Raw genomic sequence first — 25,837 nt, 5'->3', positions numbered from 1 at the left:
GTCGATCAGCAGAGTGCAACAGCACAGCAGGGATGCTAATACATTTTCATGCTGTTTATGCAGATCAGAAACACTGCAGGCTCTAAAAAGGCTGAGTAGAACCCTGTGTTCCTGAGAAATATGAGTTAATTTAGGAATTTATTAATTTAGAAACTACTGCAATGGGAAACATTACAATATACAGCACAAATTGCCTACCTTGGTGAGTAACTTTCTTCTCATGTTGTTGCAGTTCTCATTTGCAGCAGCTTTGGACTGGACCGTGCTGGTGATCACACGTGGAGGATCAGGTGGGCTGTCTTCTGTCTCTGATGTGCACGGCAGTTGTGTTCTAGGACAGCAGTCCAAGTCCTCTTGACCCCAACTGGTAGACATCTCCAAGGGATCGGGACATTTCTCGTCGGGACTTGACCCATCGTCACTGTTTTTGGCATTGCAAAGTATAAGTGATCGTGAAATGGAGCGAAACTTCCTCGACTTCCTGTTCCCAGCATTGCTCTTTTGATCCATCTTCAGAGAGCCGCTGCTCTTTTTCCTATCATTCTCCCATTTGTGTGGCATGATACTTTCAATAACTTTCTCCGCTTCTCTGGTGCTAAATATCCTCCAGGAAAGGAAATATAAAAAGTAAGTTGCAATATACCCCCACTTTCTCCCACTTAATAACCTACACTACTGAAAAGCCCTAATGAATAAATCGAATCAACAGAGCCTTTCAGTCTGCGAACAGCCACGTGATATCTCATGACTTGCTAATTCTGTTTCTGCACAGTGCTCTACTAGATTCTCCTTCACCTTTTCATTCTCTTGCCATGTTCCTCAAGCACAATGGAGTGCTTTTAATAAAAGTTTGTGATGCTTCCATTGTCTCCTGGCTTTGGGCATCTGCTGAATTTGCATGTTGAAATCCCACATTGAAAAGGAAGATACTTTAAAAGCATTATTCTATCCTCCTAATATTATTTGGAAAGAAGAAGCTCCTTCTGAAGCCTGATTCGTGAAACCACTATAATTCAAAGAAGATTAATCAAATTGTTGACATTAAGTTCTCTGCCTGGCTCATCTGATTTGTAAGTGGTTTAGCAAAAGTAGATCATAGCCTTGAGAAAATAAGGAATGTCAGGCTGCTATAAAACTTCCACCTTTGCAGACCAGAACTCACTTAAGACCGTGCATTTAAGAGTAACAGAGAGATCCATTGAAGCACTTAAGATGTGAATATCTGATTAGGGATTGAACTCTATAAAGGAATACAGCCCCAGTACATCAATCAAAAAGTGTCCTATTACAGAAAAGGTTTGTTTCAGCACATGATTCAGCATACAAAATTAAGGTAAAATGGAAGAAAATTTATACAATCAAAAATGTGGCAGAAGTTGGAGCTTTTGTAAAATGAATAATGAACGTGTTAATGTAACAAAAGGGGTCTTTGTAAAACTGTTTTCTTTTTCTCTCAGAAAAAGCTTTCTAGAAATACTTTAGTATGTATGCATCAGTGCTGAAAATTCAACAAGAGAAACTCTAAATTAATTACTTTGACTTTCTCACCATTTTTATCATTGTATTTATTACACAAACTTTTTATTCTCCTCACAGTACGTAATAGATACTGAATGCTGCCATTCTGGGGAAAATACCTATTGAAACTGAAGTATTTGCATAACAATGCTGTAAGGGTTACACACAAACCAGAAAATCAATGTAATTTGAAAAAAAACATTTCTTGGATATACTATTGAGAGAAAAAGTTTGTACATTGTGCTCTAAACTGGGTTTTTGTGTTTGGTTTGGGGGTTTTTTTGGTGCTTCTATGCAGAATTAAGTAGGTGCATACACACTTTGCACCTGAAGTGCCGTTAGTGATACAGAAATGGAAGAAGGAAGGTTTTCTAAAGGCTCCTTACAGCCACAACCATAAACACAGGCCTGCAAATTCAGACCAAGCCAGATTCATATAATAAATCCAAGTCAGCATTACAATACCTCTGCAGGATTATTTTTCTTGGTTTTTATTTTTTCCTTCTTGTATAAATAGGGAAAAAACCAAAAACAGATGATAAGCACTATGCCATTGAGTACCTGTCTGAAGGAACTCTATGGCATTGCTGAAGAAATCCACAGTTCAACATGAATCTGAATTTTTTTGATTTTGTAAAAATAAAAAAATTTGTGCATGGCTTTTTCAGGAGAAGTAAGGAGGCCCCAGGGAAAAGGAGGTTTATTTGGACAATCCTTTCCAGTGTATTTGATAGTTAATTTTACTTTTTTCTTCCTTTCAGAGTAGCCTCTCTTCTTATGAATGACAAGATTGCTGTGATGGGGGACTGTCCAACAGCACAGCCACGTTCCTTTCCTGTGATGCAGAGCACACACTGAATAAAAGGACAATCCTGGCCTGCATTTAAGGACACAGAGGCAAGAAGGGATGGGGAAAAATATGACATAGATGGAGTTCAGTTTTAACACATGTACTTTGTATTTGACACAGGGTCTTATTTCTCTAGGATTCATTTCTGTTCCTGCGCTATGGAGAGAACCTTCTTGTCAGAGCCTCTATGTGGTAATTTATTTTGAAGTACAGAGATGAAAAGTGCTATGAATTATATTAGAACAGTAATTTTGAGAACGAAGTAGTTGGTGGTTGTATAATTTAGCATCAAAAGTTTGCAATTTTTTTCTATGCTTCTTTGTTGATTACTTTAGCTAAAAACTGCCTGACACTATCACTATGGATATATAAAGACTCTCAAGGTTTGAAGATCTTGTTTGAGTCTTTTAAAAAGACAGTTCAGTCTACTATAATATAAATGAACTCAATTGCAATTTTTGAACTCAGAAATCCCTGTTAGCATCTCCAGCGTAGTAGAAAATAAATTTAAGCCTATGATGTTGCATTTCCTGTATGTCTGAAGGAAGGTAAAAATGCAATCTGGCCCACTAGACCAGAATGTGGAGTTGAAAAAGCAATGGGATGTCTAGGATGAGGGGAACTTCTGCAGATCTCTACTCTCAGCACCTGGGCAGGAAGCAACAAAGCTACTTGCTGGAGGTGAGTGGAGTGTGGATCACTTGAAAATCTGGAAAGCAATAGGAATCAGTGCTCCTTCTGTGTTCTGATAATTGCTATTAGACAGTAGCAACAAAAATGTCAGAAATGAGCCCAAGTTGCACATTCAGACCTAAACAATCTTGCCTACGGGGGGAAATCAGAAGAAATAGCACTTTTCATTCAGGGATTTCAATGTTGTACAAACATTAGCTGCACTCTTACGCTTCCAAAGAGGAAGAATTTAAAAAAGAGCTATTAAGCATGTGGATAAGCAGAAGACTTGATATCTTAATGGTCAAAATGCAGCTCTCTGGAGACTGGCATGCTAGCATGAAGGGTGGAGATATGCACGAGCCCTTTCTTGCTCTGCCTGAAGCTGCTGAGCTTAGGAAGGGAGTGCTGCCATCAGTACTAAATGCTCCAAGAGGTGCCTCTCTGGCTGTGCTAAGCATCTGGGATGCAGGGAACACACACAAGCACCTGTTGAAACAGGAAAGAAAACGTTGCTCTAAGTGCATTCTGCTATCCCAGCCCCCTGCAATGCTCCTGAGGACTTTTACCTGCAGCAGAGAGAACTCTGCTGCCCTGCTTTGTCAGCTGTTTCCTCCTCCCCCACCCCCATCATAGCTCCATCCACTCAAAACCGAGTTTAACCCTGAAGGACTTACCTAATCTCAAAGCGAGCCAGTGGTTGAGGTGAAAACAAACCCAGTAGACCTGAAGACCTCCAGTTAAATACTTGCTCTTGCTATAAGTATTTGATCACAAGTCCTAACTAAGGCAACATCCTCTCCAGAGCTGCTGATTCAGGGTTGCATAAGTGACAGAAATATAGGAGGTACCAAAAGCATAGTCTATATGTTTTCTGATAAAAATATCAAGAAATGTTATTTTACACAGAAAACAACATCACAAGCGCCAGAGAAGCTTTATGATTCATTGCCACCTTCCACCAAATTTAATTCAAGGTATTGATGGCACGGACAATTACTTCAAAGTCAATTCTCTAAACCATTCATCTTTTCCTCCAGTGCACTCACTGCTTGTCATTTTCTTTTGCCGTTCTTATACCTCCAGCTCGCCTGATGGAAGCTGTCTGTGGTTTGTAATGCAAACCAAATGTTCCTTCTCTGTTTCATTTTTTTTCCTCAAGCTTTATTTTTCCAGCTTTAAGTTTTAAAAGCCCGAGCTCAGTCTGTCTTCTACAAACAAAATACATGATTTGAGCTGTGCCCATTTGGTTCAAATTTTTGGTTGGATATTAAACCGAGCATTTACAAGATGCAAATAATCGGTGTAGCTCCCAGATTGAATGTGAATGCTCTGCTGTTAACCAGACAGTAGGAAAGACAGAACCTTTCTTTACTAGCAAGAACAAGATGAGATTTACATTACCAAGTGCTAACAGCATCCTCTTTTAATCTAGATCTCGCATTCTATTTTAATCTAGATCTTGTGATCTTTGTCAGACTCACTACTGAGCAGTATTATTAGCACTGAACTATTGCACATGTCTAGGCTTCCAGGCAACAGGAAGAGCTAGAGATTTGGAATTTTTATAATAAGGAGTAAGAAATTACTGTAGAGTTGAATTTACTGTTAAAAAAAAAATTAAAAAATTAAAAATACCTAATTGTAAAAGAAAAATTCAAAAGGAGGAACTTACAACAGCGAGGCAGACAAACCTGACTCCTGCAGAAGGCTGTTCCTCTTCATAGGCCTGGCAAAAAAAGACAGAGTGAATAATTGAAAACACACTCTCCTGGTGCCACGTGACTCAGTTTCAGTAATTCTGCTCAGTACATTGGAACGGAGCTATTGTTTCCTAATTGAAGAAAATGTCAGCAAGGCTAGATAAACAAAAGCAATGGGATGCAGTATTGGGGAAACTGTTTCCAACAGGCTCCCAGCTACCCAGAGGTGGCAAGACCATTTAAGGAGTTTGTGTCATTTGTTTTTAACCACTGCTCCCCTGTCCTAGGATTGATGGGGTTCAGGCGTGTTAACCCCACCTGAGGGGAGTTAGGGTGACAACCAGAGTCTGTGCTAATTAAGTGCAGGATTTTCTGCTGGAGGCTCAGATGGCAAACAGGTTTCTCATAAATTTTAGCAGATATTTTAACATTAAGCTAGTCAGAGTTTCATAGACCACTTCTGCTCCGGGAGCAAAAAGTAATGCAAAGCCCTTGTATTGTTCACCACGAAGTGACACGGTCCCTTTAACTTACCAGTTCTTAAATACTTTCCCCTTTATGGGCTAGACTGCAACTTTGTGATCCAAACTGATCAAGAACTCAGAAAATTATTGAGTTTTTTTCCACAGAGCATGCAGGAAATGAGAACTATGCCGTGGAATCCAAATTGCCTCAGTCACACCTTTCATTTGCTGCAGAGTAAGTGGTTCACAATCTATTCTCCTATTGTGGTGATTCCCTCCACAAAACACTGCTTGAGCTGCATCCACCATCAATTGTGGGAGCAGGCAGCTCACCCTTTCTGCCACATCTTAGTCATGCTTAGCTGTTTTTTATTGGTCACACAGATCAGCGTCAGTCCCCAGTTGTCCATCCTCAGTTCTGCTCACCCCGACAAATATCAATCCTGCTGCAGAAAACTACTTTTTGTGATAAGAGTGCGTAAATTAAAATATTTCATAGAAGAAAAAATTGTATCTAAAAGAGTTCATGTTATTTTATTGAAATCGTGAGGCCTCTTTAGAATGTTCTTACAAACCATAAATCCTATACCTTTCAGGAAAACCTAAACATAAACCTGGCCATGTCTGATCATGGAAATGCTCAACATGAGAGTGCTTAGACACCTGCTACCCTGTGTGTTCTGTGGCCTGAAGGTCCTGGTTTTATTGGTCTGTCACTAAACTTGCAAAAGAGAGAGAGGAATTATTAAATAGGTTTAAAATATTGCACTCATAGGGTCTCATGCTTAGTGGCCCTGTGACTTTTAGATAAAACTTGGACTGTGAGGACAAGCATCTGCCCTGTGAGAATGATTTCCCTACTGGGAAAAAAAGAGAAGATGAAATCGCTGATGTGTACATTGTCTTGGGAACCCTGGAACACTCTATCCTTGATAATAATATTGTGGGTATTCTGTATTTTAAATGTTTATGAAGAGAATTTGACATTATTTTCCTAACAACTAAGTTTTTAGGATGCTAGTTCTCCAGAGGATATCTTTTGTAAAGGATACAGTTTTAACTATTTTAACAAATAACATAGAACATTACTTAACTCTTTTACATTCTAATCTTATAAAAGAACCAAGATTTGGCAATAAGTAGTGATCAACAGCTATCAGGTAGCTTTGCTGGAGAGGAGGAGAAATAAGGACCTAACTTTGTATTTTGGAAAAGAGTTTTTCACTGTATTTGAATAGAAAGGACAGTGGCCTTGTACATTAAATGGGGTTTTGTAGTTCTAGTACTGTAAAAATGAAATATCAACAAGGGAGCAAAGCCACATACTGTTTACCACTTCAGTGTCTTTCACTGTAACACACACGTTTTTGTTTAGCAATAGAGAACTCATTCACACAAAATCTCAACAGCCCCTGAGTTTTGATCCAAACTGATTGAGCTGGAAGCTCAAAAGCATTGGAAAGCTTTTTTTATTTCTTCCCATTGTCACATACTTTTGCATTTCCTGACTATGGGCTGAATAATGTAGTCCCTAAGCCACTGGGAGTTTTGTTCATTCCAAATCTGGACTCCTGCCAGGGCCAGCAGCAGAAACATAAATATCACAAGGAGGGGCTGTTTTTTCATGTTGTTTCACTCTAACCTTTTGCAGTTTTTTCCATCTTCTCTGTACAGTAGTTGTTTGGTGCCCAGTGGTGAACAGAAAAGCAGGTTTTTAGAAGCCATAAGGAAAAGGGGAGGGAGAGAGAGAGAGAGAGAGAACCTCTACTGTGCCTGCCTTGTTGCACAAATGGTATACTTTGATATTGGATGCTGTGGTCAATCTTCATTACTTAGCTCAAAGGTATCATACCAGGAAAAGGGCTACAAAAACTGATCAGAGGCTGGAATTTTGTATTAATTACGTGGACTCTCCTTTGCAGAAAGGAGCTGTATTGATAAAGGTTTATGAGATAATAGGAAGTATAAGGAAAATCAGCTGAGTTTCTTCAATGCCTTTTCTAGTGAGGAACAGGAGAAGAAGAATGCAGTAAAACAGTGTTCAAACAAATAAATGGAAATGCTTAAAACCTCAAGCATAATTAATGTGTGGAACAAGAAGGTCCCAGAAATCATGAGCACTTTGAAGTTAGCTGTTTTGGCATTGATTTCACTTGGACAGGGATTTCACCCCAAGAGGTGAGTTGATGAAAATATATATCTGTAGATAAAGGGAATAGCATGCAGAAGGGCCAGCAATTCTTGCTTCAGAATAAAAGCCAAACAATACAAATTCACAGGTAGAGTGATACTGCTGCTGTGGAATAGGGTCCTAGCTACCATAGAATGGAGTAACTTTAGTGACATCTGGAGTTAGTGTGTATTGGAGGTGGGTAAAGAAAATAGAAAAGCCATTGAATTTAATAGTTATGGCAATTCTTCTCTTTTGTGTGACTAAAATCAGGATGTGTCTGGAACCACAGCAGAAACAGGAGCTGATTCCTCTTTTCTCCAAATTATTTTCCATATCCAAAGTTTTGGATTCTAGAGGACAAATATGCAGACTATTCAGTACTAAATATTTTGCCCGTTGCTACTGGTGATAACCTTTTCCAAAAAGGAGCATATAAATTTAAACAGAACATTAGTACTGGGCAAAGCAGATCTAAGTAATGGTGGAACTTAGCCTCAGTCCTGATCTCCACCCAGCTCCAAATACTGCTTGTGTTAATAGAAAAGAAAGCCAATAGTTTGGAGTGTTCTAGTTTTTGTCCTGTCCTTACATTGTTTAGCAAGCTGATAAATTACTTTTACCTTAGACAATTTTCACATTTTACCATATTTCAGACAACAGTTATGTTGCACGGGACAATCCATCCCTCATTGCTTCTAAGCCAGGACTGGATTAGTCATCTCTGTCTTGGGTTTCATGCCTTTCACTCTGCCCTTCCATCCATGAAAACATAGCAACATGGCATGTTGAGTCATCCATAAACCCAGTTAAACCAGTATCATTCTCCAGCAATTGCTTCAAAGGGATTACCTTGTAAAAAAAAAAAATAAAATAGGAAGAACCAAGAGAGAATTTGCTTTCAGGTAGAGTTTCTTCTGAGTACCTTATAGGTGAGAATAGACTGGCACTCTGAGGTTTTGTATATTATTCCAAAATTATTGGACCTTTTTACGTTATGGTTGGGTAGGTTTTTTTAGCAGAAGCCACAGCTGCCCTATAATGGATAAGTATTGCATTATGTCAAATTAGGTAAAACTCTTTCTAATTTCTTTCATTACTTAGTACCCAGCTTTTGCCAGGAAGCACAAGGATTTTATTTTTTTTTTTTATTTCTACAGATGAAATGAATCCTGTGTAATGTAACTATAATTTATCCATTTCTGGCTCCTATTAAACTTTTGATTTCAAGAGTATCTAGAGGCAATGAGTTTCATGTGTTACATATAAATGTACTTGTAATTGTTTTAAATTTGCTTCCTATAAGTTTTGTTCAGTTCTTGTACTAGGAAAAATATCTTGATCTTCACTTCTCTGTAGAATCCTTTTCTCATTGATCTTTGTACTGATGTCATCCTCTATCTTCTACATACTTTTATCTTTTCTTTTTTTGCCCTTCCTTCCAGCTTCCTGCTGCTTTCATATGTTTGGAACTCCTCCTTTTTCTTCAGATCACTTCCTTTTGTGAACTTTATTACCTGACTCTTTCATGGTGACATCCAGCTCTGCAGCCTCCAAGATTGTTTTCCAATGAACTGCCTTCCTGTGAGTTAATAAAAGTTCCTGAACCTCGTCTTGCCAAAAACATTTGTGTTGCAGGATGTGCACTCCCACTCTGCGTGGTTACTATCCTGACTTGTTGCAGTGCCCTAGAGGCAAACTGTAAAATATTGCTTATATAATTCCATAGAAGATGGTCTAATACTAAATGTACATTCATCAAAAAGTATTTTTGTCTCATCTTGAGAACATATCCTGGAATTCCATGAAGAATATGTTACTGTGTGCATGCAATGCTTTGTTTACAGAAAAAGTAGCCCAAGTGATTTCCATAAATGATTGTGTTAAGAGTGTGTGATGGAAAAATTACAGCACTATGAGTATAAAGTGTGTTGGCTGTAGCCATGGTGTGGTGTATGAGGCAAGGCAAGAATGGTACCCTGTTAATTAAATGTTGTGGGCTGTATTGTTATTTTGATATTTTTGTAGTGGGTACGTAGAGTAAGAGATTATGCTGGGTTTAGAGAGGCACTAGAGATTATTTTTGTTGGCTATGAAGTTGCTAAATAACTGGCACTGAAGGAAAGGTCATTCTTTTTTGCTTTTAAACCGTTGACCAATATACAGTTTATAGCTTACTGCAGCACCAGAGTAGCAAAAACATTATGTGAGCTCCCCTGTATGGTGTCATTCTAATTTAAGCCAAATATTTTAAAAAGTTATGACTTTGCCTCTTCTTTCCACGCTTTCAGTTACATAATGTTCCTTTTTCATCTGACTTAACATTCCCTTTGATTTATAGTCCCCTAAACTGTAGGTAGACATAAGGGGCCCTTTACGTTGAATGAAAGGAGAATTATCAATAGCCAAAAGCTATGATTTATAAGGAAAGAATGTAAAGAGCAAAAGAAAACTGAATTTACCTAAAAAAATTATATGAATATTTTCTCTATATTTTTGATTAGTTCAGTTAAAAGGTGTATTTAAACCTGTCTTTTTTAATCTTTTATTGTGAGCCCATGCTGGATTCTCTCATTCTTACTGCTACCTTCTTTACTCCTTGAACAACCAGATGTGAATGAATGAAGGTACTGAAAAGGTGAATATATTTAGTCCACCCAAGTACCAGTGGCAGAATTTGCTCCATGCTCCACACTCTGTTACAGGCAGCACTTGCTACAGCAGCCTGATCTCAGTCTCACTGAAATCGGGGGCTTGATATTTAGCATTTCACAGAGAGCATGCATGGTCCTGTCTGGGTTGCTGGTTTTTTGGTTTGGGTTGTGTTGTTTGTGGGGTTTTTTTGAGAGTGGATATAGCAGAGTTTTTTTGGTTTGGGGTATTTTTTGGGGTTTTTTTTGGGTTTGGGATTTTTTTCAATTAACACTGTCAAGGATTGTTGATGAATTACTCAACTTCTTCTCTTGAATATCTGTGTCTGAGTAGGATGACTTTACCACATTTGTACAGTTGTCATTTCAAGCACAAGGCTTAAGCAGTAGCTGCTTCCGAGTGTTTGTCATTCCTGGAGCTTGGCAGAGGCAAAGCTACTTAACACAGCCTGCTGCTTAAGTCTGCACTACAGAAGTCTTGAGGACCCTTCACATTCCTGCTGCTGCACCTTATCTCTAAGGCTGTGACAATCAGAATGAAGCTGAGAAGGTGGGTTTTGTTTGTGGTGTTGAAGATAACAGTATAAGCTGCAAGGGCAGCTCTCCTGTTCTTGGCAATACTGTAGGTTTTAACACTAACTTTAGTCATAATGTATATCCCCCATAGCATTATTGTTGACAGCAAGATGAGTCTAGGTTATTTTATAGGTTTCCCATGAGGGAAGCACTCTAATCTGTCACATAAATAGGTTCCTGGTAAGGCACAAAACACAATGCTTCTGATGCTTCATGAGATCTGATGATAACTTTGTCATAGGTGTGACAGATGGTGCTGGGGTAAGCTGTAGTATCCTAAACAGTCTAGGATCTATTGTCTTTGGGAGAACACTTTTCTTATGTGCTTCGAAATGAGCCTACACCTTCAGAGAAGTATCTAATGTTAAGTGGTTTGGAGGTAGTGGCTGAGAGATCTCAGCTGAGGATTCCCAATCTTGGGTTTTGACTCTCCTACAGAATCACAGTTTTCAAGACCAGAAGAAGTTGTTCTAGTTAGCTGGTATAATTAACCTGTCAAAGAGAAAAAATTAGCCTGTAATTCCTGTACTGATGGCAATAACTTCTGCTCAAGCTAAAGCTTATCTTTTAAAATAAGCACCAGATCTGAATGTAAAGACATTATTACATCAATCTTGAAAACTTACTATACTGTCAGACAGATTGTTACACAGCTTAGTTACCATTTCTTTTAAACACCACTGTATCCTCATTTGCCTTTATTTCTGTGTTTGTCCAGAAGAGCTTAACTATTACTGTTATGGCACAGTTTTTGAGATAACCTCAGTTTAAGCATTTGAAAAATAACTCTTAGGACCACAGCATCTCTAGTCCAGGGCTACCAGGTAATTAAGCTCCATAGCATTAAGGAGTGGAAGGGATACTTCAATTCATAAGAAATTGGTATAGCTCAGATCACAGGTGCTATATTTTGCAGCTGACAGAGAGGACAAGAGCAGATATACAATTGAATTGTGGGACAGGCTCTGCCTCCAGACACAGGGCTGTCTTGTGAACAGACTCCCTGGGAAGGCTGTCTGGAGATGTGCAAAAAGCTGGTGTGACACAGCATCCTGTGTCTCCCACAATGCCACCTACTACATCAGCTTGGTGCTGAGGACAACCACTGAATGACCCTGACCCTGGAACAGACATGTGCTCAGGGACATCACGTTTTCCAGTGTCTTTTCTTTATGTATGCTCAATTTTGATTCAGAGAATGTCTAATAATAATCTCTCCATAGGAACTAATGGTACATTCCTTGTCTCAGTTTGGATTTCCCAAAAGAAACAGCCTCTTCTGGAATTTAAGTCCCAAGTAATTGCCTGAAATCGCTTTCCAAGAAAACCATACAACCACCAACATAACCCAGAATTTCTTTTTCTGGTTCTTTCCCTTTTTCTTCAACACCTTTTAAGCTGATTATAAATTTATATCTTTTTATTTATGGAGTGAATCTTGAAAGACTTGACTCAAATAAGCATTCAGGAACACCCTGACCTTTTGGAGAACAGAAGTTTTAAAGGTGAGGGGTTTTCCCCTATTTCTGGTTAAAACAAAGGATCCTAAATCCAAAAAATTAGCAGCAGAAAAATGTTAAGACTTCGACAATATCAGTTTAGGCTCAGCATTAATCTTGGGCAAAGACATATATTACTTATAACTGAACCTTACCAACCACATCTAATGAACACCACTCACTATAAAACAGTAGCAATCTGCCCCAGCTCATTTTTCACTGAACACTGCACTGAGTCTGGAAATCTCCTTCCAGCTCTGATGGCAACCTACTTGTTTAACCATAGATAGGTTCACTTTCCCTGGCTTCTGAATCCTCATCCTCATCAAAGAAAGAGGCTCAAGGACATCACCATCTTTCTTGGATGTGTGGGGTGAGGATTTCTCTGATGAAAAATATTAAAAGATAATTAATATTTGGCTTTTTTAAAAATGGAACAATGAACAAAACAATTAACAGCTACTCTTAGAAAACAATAACAATTTGCTGCTGTCAGCTAATGGTATCCTACAGCAACCCATTTTGTATTGTGCAGAATCTATTCACAGAAATGTATTCCATATGATAAGGCATGCAAGTTATTTTACAGTGTACAGTATATGCCATACTGTAATAGAGACAGCATAAATATTGTAACAGCAGTAGGCAAAGAAAGCAGCAGATCACATCAGTTGTGCTCTCTAATAGCAAGGAGCTGTAAAAGTGATAAAGAGCCATCACCTGTCAGGTCAGTCCTTCAGCATAAATTGAGGGAATTTGACGGCCCCACAGGTTTATGTCATCCATTCCCAGGCACAGGCTGGTGCAGTGGGGGAAGAGGGGAGTGTTTCGTGCCCACCTCCCACCTGACAGCAACCCCCCCCCCTTCCCCCCAGAGGAGCAGCAAGGGGTTCTCCAAAGCCTCTGCCCTGACCACCTCTCCCAAGGGATTGCTCACCAGGATCTGTGTGCTCAGGGCTCAGCTCCACCAAACGAGGTTGCACTGGCCCTGTGGATAACAGATCACCAGGGTCTGTGTGCTGTACCAGCCTGCACGTTTTTTCTGTGGGCTCATACTGTTTGAATCAGTTGCTAATGGGGCACATAATAAAGGATACTATTAAGTGAACACTGCATTAATAACACTGGCAAGGTTTCAGGTCTACAGATGTTATTTATAGTATATGACTAAACAAATACGTATCCCCTTTGAGGCTGAGACTCAGAAGCAATTTACTGATTTCCTGTATAGGCTAGTTCATACAGAGATTTGAGTAAATACTACATTTGAATGTCTTGCTTGGATCTGTGCTTTGGAACTGTAGTAGATAATCATATTAATGTTTAATTTTAAAATGGTTTGGAAATGTGGTTTCAGAGGATTAGATTCTACCCCTGTCCAGTTCTCATGGAGAAATGCATTTTTCTGCATTCTTCTTTGAAGAAAAATAAAGTATTCAAAGAATATAGCCTTCAGTTACACAGCATAGTGGAAATGAGTAGGGAATCGTTAGGGAAAATTCTCAAAAAAAAAAAGTGTGCTTAGCAAAAGCTTAAAAAAATTTTAATATCCCATATCCTGTCCTTTCCATCTGGTTTTAAAATTAATTATTTCTCTTATTTATGAAGTTTAATTGCCAGTGAGATATTTTTGTAGATTTCAAATTTTTCTGAATAATGAATCATTTGATTTGTGATTTTGTTTCTCTTCTACCTCTTATAATATTGCAGGTTTATAGAGGCCTTAAAAACTGAAGAAAGCTGTGAACTCACAAAAGTCTCTGGTCCACTCTGCAGACTTTTATATGAATAATAGAAATATTATACAGCAAAATAACAGTGTCGTATATTAAGGTACGTCCATGTAGAGCATCTCTGTCTAATTCATAATGCTGATCACTGAACAATAATAATTTACTTCAAATTTTAAAGACAAAACAGTGATAGTGAAAAGACAGGAAAAAATGTAGTTTGTGAAGTACCTCTTATCTGTTTATTCTTCTCTTTCAAATTCTGAAAGTAAAACAGTTGAAAATAATACATGATGACATGTAAAAAGAGCTGACTGCACAATGTCTAAATAATTTGTTAAAAAAATATCACTTACCATTGCCAAGTATCTTCTTATTTAAATCCACTATTATCCTGCCTTCTTGGATTTGAAATATGCAGCAGAGTCAATTCCCAGTGTGTTAAATACTTGAGAAAATAATAAATGCAGTGTAACTCCGCAGTGTTTGGATATTTGACTGTAACTCCTAAGCATTCAAAGTGACTACTCAGTATAACAACTTTTCCTCTGCAGAAAATGCCTCGCTATTTGCCAGCAAATCTTTAATGCTTTAGATTGGGTATTTCCAACTACCGCCCTACTTGCTAGGCAGATGTGTATAAAAGAGATGTTATTTCACTGAATCAACCACTGAGATCGTAACCCTTTTCCTGTACCACAAACAGAAATGTAAAACCTCAGACTTTCCTTTTGGACTTTTACTGACTTGTGTCTGTTGTAAGAAAGCAAAACACAACTAGTCCAAATGCTAATATATGGAAAATGTGTTAAAACGTTTTAGATCATCTCATTGCTTCTCATTCCTGCAGTTCATTGGTTAACTGGCTCGTTCTGTGTTTATGTAGTTGCATGGTACAAATACAACACCTAAACTTCTCGCCTGAAGTTGAAATGATTCATTTATTACTTTTTATGCCACCCCCAAAGAAAAAAAATAAAAAGGAAGAAAGAAAACACACAGTGCTCATTTAACCCAAGTGAGTGAAAACGCCTTTCATAAGGTCTGTAAGGGCTTTGGGAGGTTTTTCTTGGGTGAATAAAGTCTGTGTAGTGGAGGGAAGAGTTTTGTCTGAGGATGGCAGAACTCAAGCTACAGCAAACAGACACAAACTAGGATCCTTTTGCTGTGTGAAAATAAGATAATAGAAAAGGAGGTGCAAATGTTATTCGTATGAGATCATTTGAGAGGGATTTATTGTTTTGAGGAAGTGAGTGGAGGCAGGAGAGAGGGGATATTTTTGAGAGGGTTTGTAAGACTCTGCTACTGCTTTGCTCTCTGGATTTATATAATGGGTCAACATTTATTTAGGTCTTTTTGTGAGGTAATTACCCTAAATAGATATTACGTAGGCTTTCCATCTTCTAGGTGCTTATAAATATTAGTTGACCACATTAGTTATAACCACAATGGGGAAAGCACAAGCAAAACAATGAGTGAGTGCCATGCTAAGTGGAAAACAGGATTAAATAAAGACATTTCCTCTGCTTTTTCTGCAATGGAGAGAATGGGGCTATGTGATAAGGCACTATTGCATAGGATGTACCACCCTGATTTCTGATACTGGCTGTGGATGCAGTCACTGTTAGAAAGAAGGGATTACAGTGGGTAACCCTTGTTCTCCTTTCTGTGTCCCAGCCATGAGTACCCCTAGCACAGCTCTGATGGGACAGTTATTCTAGCTTTGTTCATCATCCTCTCCAGATGGGCATTAGACTTAATCAAGTCCTAGTCCTAACAGCTTGTTTCAGGACCACAGCTGGAATCAGCACATCTAGACTAGCATTGATTTATTCCTGGCTCTCAGACCTGTGTGCATGCTACTATTCCATATGCTTTCTGTTAGAGAGGCAATAATGCCTTTTTACAGTGTAACTTCAGTTTCTCTTTCTTCCTCCCTTTTTTATTGTAATTAGAATTTATTTTACTTATGTGTGAAAATGTCCTGCCTCTGCTCTGGATAAGACTTCTGGAAACAAGCAAACTTCCAGATAAACAAAATAAAGTTCACAAAGGAAACAGTTAAATTTTCTGACTGCCTTCACTGTCACAAAAAGTGCTAAACACATTTGTAAGTTATATAAAACTGCGTAAGTTCATATTTTCCCCTCCTGGTTTCACAGTCCAGAACAGCAAAAGGACCTTGTGACAATCTCTAGGCTCTCAAGAGTTTAGTAATAAAAATAAAAATAATCCTCAGCAGAAAACAACACTCCACACCCTGCTACTGCTGAGCAAATGAGTTTCCCATTTTCCTCACTTATCCTCAGACTAAACAATGTTAAATTTACAATTCTGACATCTATATATAGCAAGCACTCTACTCCAAGAGCCACAGAGGTTGGTGTATGTCATTGTCCTTAATCCACAGGCCAGCTTTCAACCTGGCATGCCAACTAACTAGGAGAGAAACCTGCCTTAATTAATATCTAAGCAATGTATGCACTGAGGCACGTTATATCCCTAAGCTGGGTGGTGTGCATATGTGGGGGGGTGTTCATCTGTTGTAAATTAATCCCTGGTTTTAGCTTTTTGTGTTTGCCGTGGACAGTAATCGATAATGTTAACAGCACCATGGGCTTGTCAGGGGTCTGCAGAGGCTGGGGAAGGTCCTGCAAGAGAGTCAAATTAATGGGTGTCCAGCAGTGCTGATAATCCTGACAGCAAACACTGAGGTAACCAAGCTGGGCAGCTGTGCCTGCTGTGAGGGGAAAGTGGGCTAAACAGCCCTGTGGGGAGCACTGGGGTAACTGGTGAGACTGTGGAAGCAGCAGAGGGTAGTTTGGGGATGTAAGTGTAGGCTATGAGGGGAAGGAAGGGAATGAAAGGGAAAAGGCTTCAAGTTAGGGTGCTAGGCTGGCTTTGAGGAAGTGGGTGAAGACTGAATACATGGTGCTGGCCACAGGCATCAGCTGAACCTAAGATGGATAAGACCTGGCTCTGGGTTGCGCCCTGTAAACTGGGCTCAGGGGAGAGCAGAAAGGTTCTGTGGGGAGCTGACCCTTTCCATTTTTCTCTGGAGCAGCAAAAAACTTACATTCAGGCATTGAGCTCGAAAGAAGCTCATGCACAACCTGTAACCCACTTTTAATCCATTCACGTCAGTAGATATGACAAAATATGCTCTGCTATCCTAATTTATAAACTGAGGAGCAGAGAAGCTGTTTAGAGAAAAAAACCCTTAATTTGAAGGATATCATCATTCTGATAACCTTTAAATTTCTTTCATTTCATAGTTTATCAATGCTTCTAAATCCCATTTATTTTTTTTCCAGGTGATTCCTATTTCTTTTCACATAATGAAAGCAAATTAACCTAATCTTAAGATTAAAAATACTTAGTTGATGTATTTGATATTGTTCTTTCCAGAATTATTTTTCAATCCATCTTTAATATAGCCTGACATCTTGCTTGCTTTTTTTGACCACTACTGTGCACTGAGTAGAAGTTTCCATTAAGCTGTCCACAGTAACGCCTAGATCTTTCTCTTGAGTGATTTTGCAAACCATAAGTGTATATGAATAGTTCAAATAGTTCCCTTCAGTACACATTACCTCACACTTACCTACGCTAAATTTCAGCTGCCATCTTGTTCAGTCCCTTCTTTTATGTTTTTCTTTTGTTTTGTTTATTGCTCGGGGGTTTTTTTTAAGTTGTGGGTTTTCTAAATGATCACGTATAATTTCCCAATTATGCTGTCTCTGCTTCTGCATTCTTTCTTTCCAGAGGCGTGGTAAATAGATTAAATTAACCCCAGTTTTGGTGTAGGTCTTGGGATCTCCACTTGTTCATATCCTTCCCAGCTGAAAATAACCATTGACTAGTATTTTTATTCGGTCTTCACTACTTTCTGAGTCATAGTATATTTCTTAGTCCTCTGCTATTCTTTACCCTTTAAATGCTTTATGCCATCTAAAATAAACACCTTGGTTATACCTCTAAAATTATACTTTTATGCATTATTTTATCTTTATTAAAGAATTCAATGGCAATTGGCTGTTAAAACTCCATAGGGACAAGTACAGCCAGAGTAGCTATAGGCAAAGCTATCATTTACCTAGAGCAGCAGAATGGCAGGAGAGAGAAAATCAAAATCTCAATTTGCAAGAAGAGTCCCTTGCAGTTTCCCAAGAGCCTGGAATAATTCACTCACAGCTGAATTCAGTAAAGCAGCTCCCAGGTGTTCTTAGTCTAACCACTGAGCCCAGGCATGTTCTTCTGTGCATCAAATATCTCTTCTCCATCTTCCCCTTGCTGCTTCCTTGACCCCAGTGGAACAGACTGTGCTGGTCTCAGGCTGCTCAAGCAAAGAGAAATGACAACGGGAGGGGGGCTGGAGGATGCAACTCTTTTCTCCAGCAAGCCCCAGGCCACCCACCCTGACTGAGGCCCTGGATGCAGCCTTGAAAATGGATGCGTGTGCCAAAAAGCATCAAGGAGGAACAGGATCCTTACTACTGAATAAAGCATTAAATGAGCCACTCCGTGTCCAATTCTGGCATCCACTCTTTTTAGCACAGATGGTAACAAGGTGGGAAGAGTTCAGAAAACAATTATAAGAAGTCTGAGGAGTATGTTTTGCAGTAAGAGGCTAAAGAATTTGTTTTATTTTCTTCCAGCAGATTGTTGCAATGTGATGTCTTTGCTGACTGTGTTCATACCTCCACGAGTCCAAATTCAGAGGACTGGGATCCAAAGGCAGATGCATATGAATCAGAAATATGGTTACACGAAAGTTCATCATTAAGGTAATTAGACCTTCCTGCCCTATGCAATTTACCACAGCAGTGACATTCTGTTTTTGGCAAAGGGGCTAGTCTCATTTCAACAACTAATACTCTGATAATCAATTCTGGGAACTATGTTTCTGTTTAGCTCTTTTTTTGCAATCCTGCTCAGTCATTCATATTTTGCAATAATGTTCTGAACTGGAAGAATGCAATATAGTAATTGGCAAGATCAGGTGAAATTAGTGTACCTCACTAATGGTTTGTTTTCTTTACCTAAATGAAGTCATTAATTATAACTTACTAATGTTGTCCTGACTGTACTCAATATGCAAACATAACATAGATTAATGACATTTGAGACTTAAACCCAATAGACTTTTTATTCCATAACCAGTGTCTTTATCATAGCAGGATCTTTTTGCAGTAACAGGAATTTTATGAGAGAAACTCATTTTAACTGTGGCAAAAGTGATTTTTTTGATATCTAAAATGTTTTTTCAAGCAAACTTTTTAACTTCAATCAACAAAGGAGTAATGTATCAATACAAAATATCATAGACTGTTATTGAAGAATATAGCTATGGCTATGGTTGTCTACTAAATTGTAAAGATGGTAACTGTTTATTTCTGTGGGGGAAATAACCTATGTTCACCTGCAGAAGCTTAATATCATATTGAGTTCTCCCCAGGGACAGATAGTTTTGCAAGTTTAAATATATTTTGAAGAGCTTTATTTTTTGTTCTAATTTGTCTCAGTAATTTTGTGTTCATGAATGTGTTTTCTGAACTCTTTAAGAACTCCTTTCATTACTTATAATTTCAGTCTCAGCTTCATTGTCCCACCCTCAGGAAGCCCATCTCAGCCAAGCATGCTGTTATGTTACAGGCACAAGAACTCCAGGTGCTGAACACTCTCTTCATGACAGTTACACAAGAGGACTGTGCTCACTTAATTACACTCCTCATTTGCAAAAATTGCTGACCTACCCTAGCATGATAACAAGTTCTGTTTTGCAGAATAGCTTCAAACATGTTTGAAAAATCTTTACTGTACATTTATATCAATTCTGACATCTTTCTTTACAATATGAACCTTGTATTATTGCAGAAAACCTAAAATTGCTATAGGTTCCATGGGCTGAACAAAAAACCTTCACTGCTTGTTGGCTTACATGTAATGCTTAACTTCTAAAACCAAACAGTGAATGGTTGTGCCGTTTAACAGGCCAAATATGTGGTATAAAGTGACTTTGCCTCAATTCTTTCCATGATGAATGAACATTCTGTTCTCAGAAATAATTGCTTAGATGAAAAGGTTGCACACATCAACCATATAGTGTAAATGGTTACTCCCCAAATCCTTGTTAAGCTAATTTCATAGGAAGCAGGAATTTGTGTTGGTGTTTCTGAATGCTGTATAAAGTCCAATGTTCAGTAGAAACCATTCAGTAGTCCCAAAGTGGGGCACTGTTTAGAATCAGTTAGCACTTAGGGACAAAATTCCATAACTGCCTAACATGGTGCAATGAGTTGAAATATAGTTAGACATTAATTAGCACAGGACAGAGGAAAATGTTGGATTTGAAGTACTTCTGGCAGCACCAAAATTTTCAGTAGGCAATGCAAACAATAAGCTGTGTTGTATCAAAGGTCATATATGTAATTATTAAGACGGACACATGGACTCCTTTCAAACAAATTGCAACTTGTTAAACAGGAATGTGGAGAAAAGATAATAGATCTAGAGGATTTTTGTCTCGATAAATTGACAATAAAAATTATTGATTTGATTAATTCAAGTTGGGGAATTTGTTGAGAGCAAATACACAGAGGAAAATTTTATGGTAAATTTTAGAATGCCAACACACTTCAAAACAATGAAAAAATTTGCTTTTTAATGTTTCTTTGTTTTTCTTAGAAGCACCTCATAAACCTTCTCAATGTATTTCTTACTATCTTTATGAAAGAGCTATGCCCAGCTGGGGATGGTGATGCACATATCAAATGAGGGATGAAAGGGATGAAAGGGAACATGTTACATGTCTGAGAAAGTGCAGAATAGGATTCCATTACCTGTGTTATCCAGGGAAAGGGAAAGAGGTTTGTCTTTGTTTGAAACAGTGCAAAATGCAAACGTGAGGATTTTTGACCTGACTTTGCTTTTTACCACTGCCTACATGATCACTGTGCTCCAGTGGTGCCATAAAAACAAAAGACAGAGTTAACTACTGCTCCTTACCTGAGCTACAGCAATTTACCTTGTATATAAGAAATTAGACCACCCTCCATTTTTGTAATTATGATTTATTAGACATTCTACTTCATAATAGGGATAAACATGAGTTTGTAATGCCTTGCAGCTATGGGTGCCTGTCTCATCCCCTGAAACTTGTCTCGGTGCTCACTATAGCTGACTGCTTTCTTCAAGAACTTGCTAGGCCAGAGTTAACTGCACTGAGTCTCTAAGATTTGCAGTTTCATACTCAGACTTTCCCTTTTATCCTGACTGGCTTCCCCCCCCCAGCAAGGCAACACAGTGGGAAGCACTCTTTGGGTGCATTTCAAGCTGCCCATTCTGTTAAAGAGTTTGAATGCTGGTGGAGTCAAATATGCCTGCTTGGGACTCCCAAAAAGCATTTTACTAATACCACAGCAACCTGCTTAAATTATTAATGTTAGTTCGATTCAAGGTCTAAATATGTTTTATTGATCATAAATATTTCTTCCAGTATGGTGACTTCTGCCAGAATTCCTGGTTTGATCCAAAGGTGGTATTTCAATAAAGAAGTTCTAAAAGTAAATTTCAACTGCCCTTTTGACAGCAAATTCACAAGACACAGTAAAATAAATTAGGAGCTTATCATAGAACTTATGCCATCAAGTTTAAAAGTTTCTTTTGTTGTAATCATGAATTATTGACCACACAGTAAAGTGATCTAGGTCCTCCACTCAACGTGTTATGGAGAGAATTATCACACTGACTGGCTTAGGAGGAACCAAGAGCACAGCAAATATGTTGGTCCACCTCTAGGCAAATTTTTGATTTCTCTGTAAGACTATGAGTAGAACCAGAGGTCAGCTGGATTTGAGGGCACATTATGCAGCACTGGGGGAAGGCAGAAAGGGGAATGATGATGGATGAGAAAAAAGGGCAAATAGTGAAGCAGTAAGTATGGCTACAATGTTATTCTGAATTACCATGCGATGCCATGGAGCCATTTGTAATCAGACCTGAATATGTCCCTGACCAGGTAAGATTACACTGAAAGAAATAATTAGTTCAGGTAGTTTCAAAAGAAACCAATTGATACTTTGAGATGAGGAAAGACTGTTCTCCTGCATATGCTCAACTACTTGTTATTTCTGTATCAGCATTAAAGTTCTCAGGGTGTGTATGTGTATATAGTGACAATTCATTTATATTTCTCTATATATGTTTATTTATATGGCAAAATATGTCTCTTTTCATGGTCAGTTGAATTCACTGGTTATTTGTGAGACTATAATACATCTTGGGTGTTCTGGCTAAGCTGATGCTGCCAAAATTGTCAGCAAAAAGACCGGAAAAGCTGATGAACCCTAAACTTTTCCCCAAACAACTGCTCCGCTGTTTTTCCAGGATATAGAAGAGGCAGAAAGCCCAAACAAGAGGAGTGGTAGGAAACTAAGGAGGAAGAACAGAAATTGCTGTCTCATTTGGATTCCACAAACTGCTGTGTTTAATCTTTTAGAGACCCTATAACAATAATCCATGCTAACTAGCATTTTAGGAGTTTAAAGAGATTTGTTCTATAAAGGAAAAATAATAAAAGCTTCAGTTCAGTGCTTTGCTTATTCAGTAGTTTCTTGCTTTCATTTTGCTTAGGCATTTAATGTCTTCATAAATTGTACAGGTAACATTTTCAGAAACAGCTAAATGCCATTTTTGAAAATTATTTTCTTAGACTAAGATCTCCAAAGGTGGGTACAAACTACCTCCTAACAGTTTTAATGTGAACAAGCTGCAGAAACAGCACTTCAATTTCTCAGGACTGGTGTCACTTTTCCAAACGGGACTTGTGCTAAGAGCTGGCTGGTATTTTTAACTAGTATGCCATATAATTAAATAACTAAGTATATGTATAAAAATAAATACTGCCATGGATAATTCTTATTCCCCTTTGTGGGTTTGTCAGACCCACAGGAACAGCACTGTGGTTTGTGGGCTCTTCTCCTAGCAACTCCTATTAACGTCAGAATTACTTGGGCAGCTGAATCTTCATATCCCACACCAAGAGTTTACTATTTGGCACCAGTTTATGTGTAGATTTCATATGCCCATATCTCTCTGGTTGTATGCACTAGGTTTACTTCAGTTTCTTGTCATCTTACAACCACTTTTACTAACAGCTTTATGCTATTACTTACTGACCTTCTCTGCTGCAGTTCTTTATATTTGCAGAAAAAAAAAAAAGGATGGAGATATGGTCTCTGCCCCAAGTAGCTTATAATTAAAACAAGATCAGCATTATAGAAACACGTATTTTAGATGGCTTCTAACTGGATGGTCTGTTTAGTTTTGTTTTGACGTATTGTATGAAGCAGCATTTAACAGATGTTGGGAAATTAGTTCTCTAAGCTTCTATTATAAACATACAGCAGAGATGCACGTGTATGAATTAATTTCATCATTGAATGTGGGTATTAATGTCATCAGGCATTTTTAAATGTTTGTGCCTATTCTACTGTTCCTTGAGCCCTCCTTGCCAAAAAATACAGAAACTTCTTGAAAGTGCCTCTGTTGTAGCAATGCTTTTTAGCACTGTACTGATGATTCTCTTCTGTTGAGTGAAAGATGTTGCCTTGTAAAAGCCCAGTAGTGAAAAAAAAAAGTGTTAACTGTTTTATTAAATACCTTCCATACACAGTGTTGACCAAAGAAAACCCAAAAAAACCACCAAAACTGAGGAGTCTCCCTTGGTCTTTATGCCACGTTGTCCCACTTATTATAAGTAATGCTAACTTATCATGCAAATCCTGTAGTTGATATTCTTACAGCTGCTCATATCTCTGCTGAAATAGCACACATTCAACAAGGTGACATCTTCCCACTCCTCCTCTTAGCTGGGAGAATCCAGTGTTGAGGATTAGATTCCCTTTTACAGCTTCCAGGATGAAGTCAAACCAGCTGGCAAAGCAAGGCTTGCCCCTCTCTGTGCTGTATATGGGCAAGGAAATTAGGCAGGTCAGGCAGAGAATGGAGGCAAGACCTGGGACAATGCCTAAAACAGAACAGAATTAGAAGGGAAGTGTAGCTGACAAAATTACTTAGAAATTTCATAATTGCCACTTGTATTTAATGTATTTTGCATTTCACATCTGTATCTTTTTTGTGTCCCCCTTAGTTTAGTTTTCATATATGAAAGTCTTAAGTGTTTCTAAAGCAACAGCTATGATTTTAAAAGATCATTTCACACCCACCCCACTCAAATTACAACAGCCATGCAATATTAATTTAGGGTGAGTGGGCACAGATGTTATCAAAATCACCCATTTACCTGCCAACTCCACCAAATTTTCCAGTGCTTGGATATTTTCTTCCACTGCTGTGTGGAATTTTATTGTAATGTTGTCTCTGCTTTTTCTTTTTGTGCCTTTTTTTTTCCTCAGATCTTTTATCCAGTTACTAAACCTGCATATGGCTTCCTCCTCTATCAGCTGTCTGAGCTAAACCAATACTTCATGGCAATCACTGCAAAGAAAAGCAGCCTCTGAAGATACTGATGTGATTAGGTGTGAGGCCAGAGACTTGTGCTGAGTGCTAGAAGAGCACTTTATAACCACAGTAAATCAGTAAGTTTGGGCTAGACAACATGGCAGAGGAGAAGTGATATGATGTGAAAGATGAGTTGGGGGAGAATGCAAAAGAGAGGGAAGTGAAAAGACAGATTTAAAACTGGATTTTCATTTTCTGGTGTTACCAATGTGTGAGTTAAATAATCAGCTTTTCTTTGTTGACTCTTCCTTAGTTCACTGTTGTGCAGCTAACACATCTGCACAGCAAAACACGTGCAGATGTGAGTGCTCTCTGCACCTCAGGCCTGTGAAAACCTATATTAACACAGCACTAAATCTGAACTAATGCACCCTGTCCCTCAGCAAGGACTAGCTTCATGCTAACAGCTTTTGAGCTGCCTGGAATGGAGGCAAAGTGTGCTTTATCTTCCCACAATGGACTTTGTGGAGCTATCCATATTAGGCCTAATTTGGAAGAGGCATTAAAAGTTTTCTTAACACATGACTTTGCCATATACCGACAAAAAGCAAAGTGCATTGCAAACGAGGCAAGCACCACTGCCCATATGTCATGATATGCAATAGTAGGACAGGAAAAGCTGCCCAAATGTCAGGTTTGGAGTATGGTTCAGGTCTCCATTACCCAATCCACCATATATACTGTGTCTCTAACTGGCAATTGCAGGATTGTTTAGATTCTGCACTAATATTCAATCCCAAAATTCTTTATATTAAATCCTGTGTTTATAAATAAATGTCCACAATGGGCAAATTAGAATAACTGCAGTACGTTCTACACAGCCAGATTTTTTTCCTAGTTTAAAACCTGCAAAATCAAAGCAGAATTATGTCAATCTGTTGTGAAAATGTGCATTATCTTAATTTCTGTAAGTTGGAGTAAGCAATAACAGTGCCTGTGCAAACATATGCATTGCTTGTCACATATCAAGTTTCATATCTTTACATAGAAAGTGAAAGAAAAAGCTCCTAAAGATAATTTCCTCTGAGTATGTTTTGGTTACAGATTACTTAGTGTTCCAATTAGTTTAAAGAAGTTGATTGTATGCAATACACAATGTTCTGAGGGGCTTTGTCTACCTTTATTGCTTGACTTTATTTTCCAAAAACATGATATAACATTAATGACATCTCCTAGCCCAGAATTCAAGCCTGTTTTAAGCTAGCCTGGCTAGCTTCTGTGGTGTTGTATCAGACACGTTGATTTAAATATGTCAGGTTGTTTTACACATGTAGAAATAATTGTGCTGTTTAGAAAAATGTGGTGCCATCGTGTGGACAATATTAAGAAGTGTAAAAAACAATTTTTAAAAGAAAAATTGGGAAACAGATAAATACCTGTATTCCTTATCAGTGAATCAGGTGAATTATAAATACGTATTATATGATACAAGAAGCTATGCACAAATCTGTGGGTTTAACACAACGAGTGGAATCAGGAA

The 25,837-nt window shown here is 38.3% G+C and overlaps 1 protein-coding gene across 1 annotated transcript in view; it reads right to left on the bottom strand.

Moving 5' to 3' along the window:
* The window catches only part of IL16 (interleukin 16), a 40,121-nt gene extending 25,834 nt beyond the window's left edge, over window positions 1-14,287 (bottom strand). Inside the window, exons 1-3 of the mRNA XM_032700634.1 lie at window positions 14,190-14,287; window positions 4,716-4,769; window positions 199-604 (exon numbers count right to left, since the gene is read on the bottom strand). Of these exons, the coding sequence (XP_032556525.1) occupies window positions 199-604; window positions 4,716-4,765 (456 nt within the window). The 5' untranslated portion in view covers window positions 4,766-4,769; window positions 14,190-14,287. The remainder of the gene's footprint in view (window positions 1-198; window positions 605-4,715; window positions 4,770-14,189) is intronic.
* Between the last annotated feature and the right edge of the window lie 11,550 nt (window positions 14,288-25,837).

This window comes from Chiroxiphia lanceolata, chromosome 12, assembly GCF_009829145.1.
Source record: "Chiroxiphia lanceolata isolate bChiLan1 chromosome 12, bChiLan1.pri, whole genome shotgun sequence".
Lineage (NCBI taxonomy): Eukaryota > Metazoa > Chordata > Aves > Passeriformes > Pipridae > Chiroxiphia > Chiroxiphia lanceolata.
Note: the sequence above shows the minus strand (reverse complement) of the source record. Positions and strands in the feature narration are given on the sequence as shown.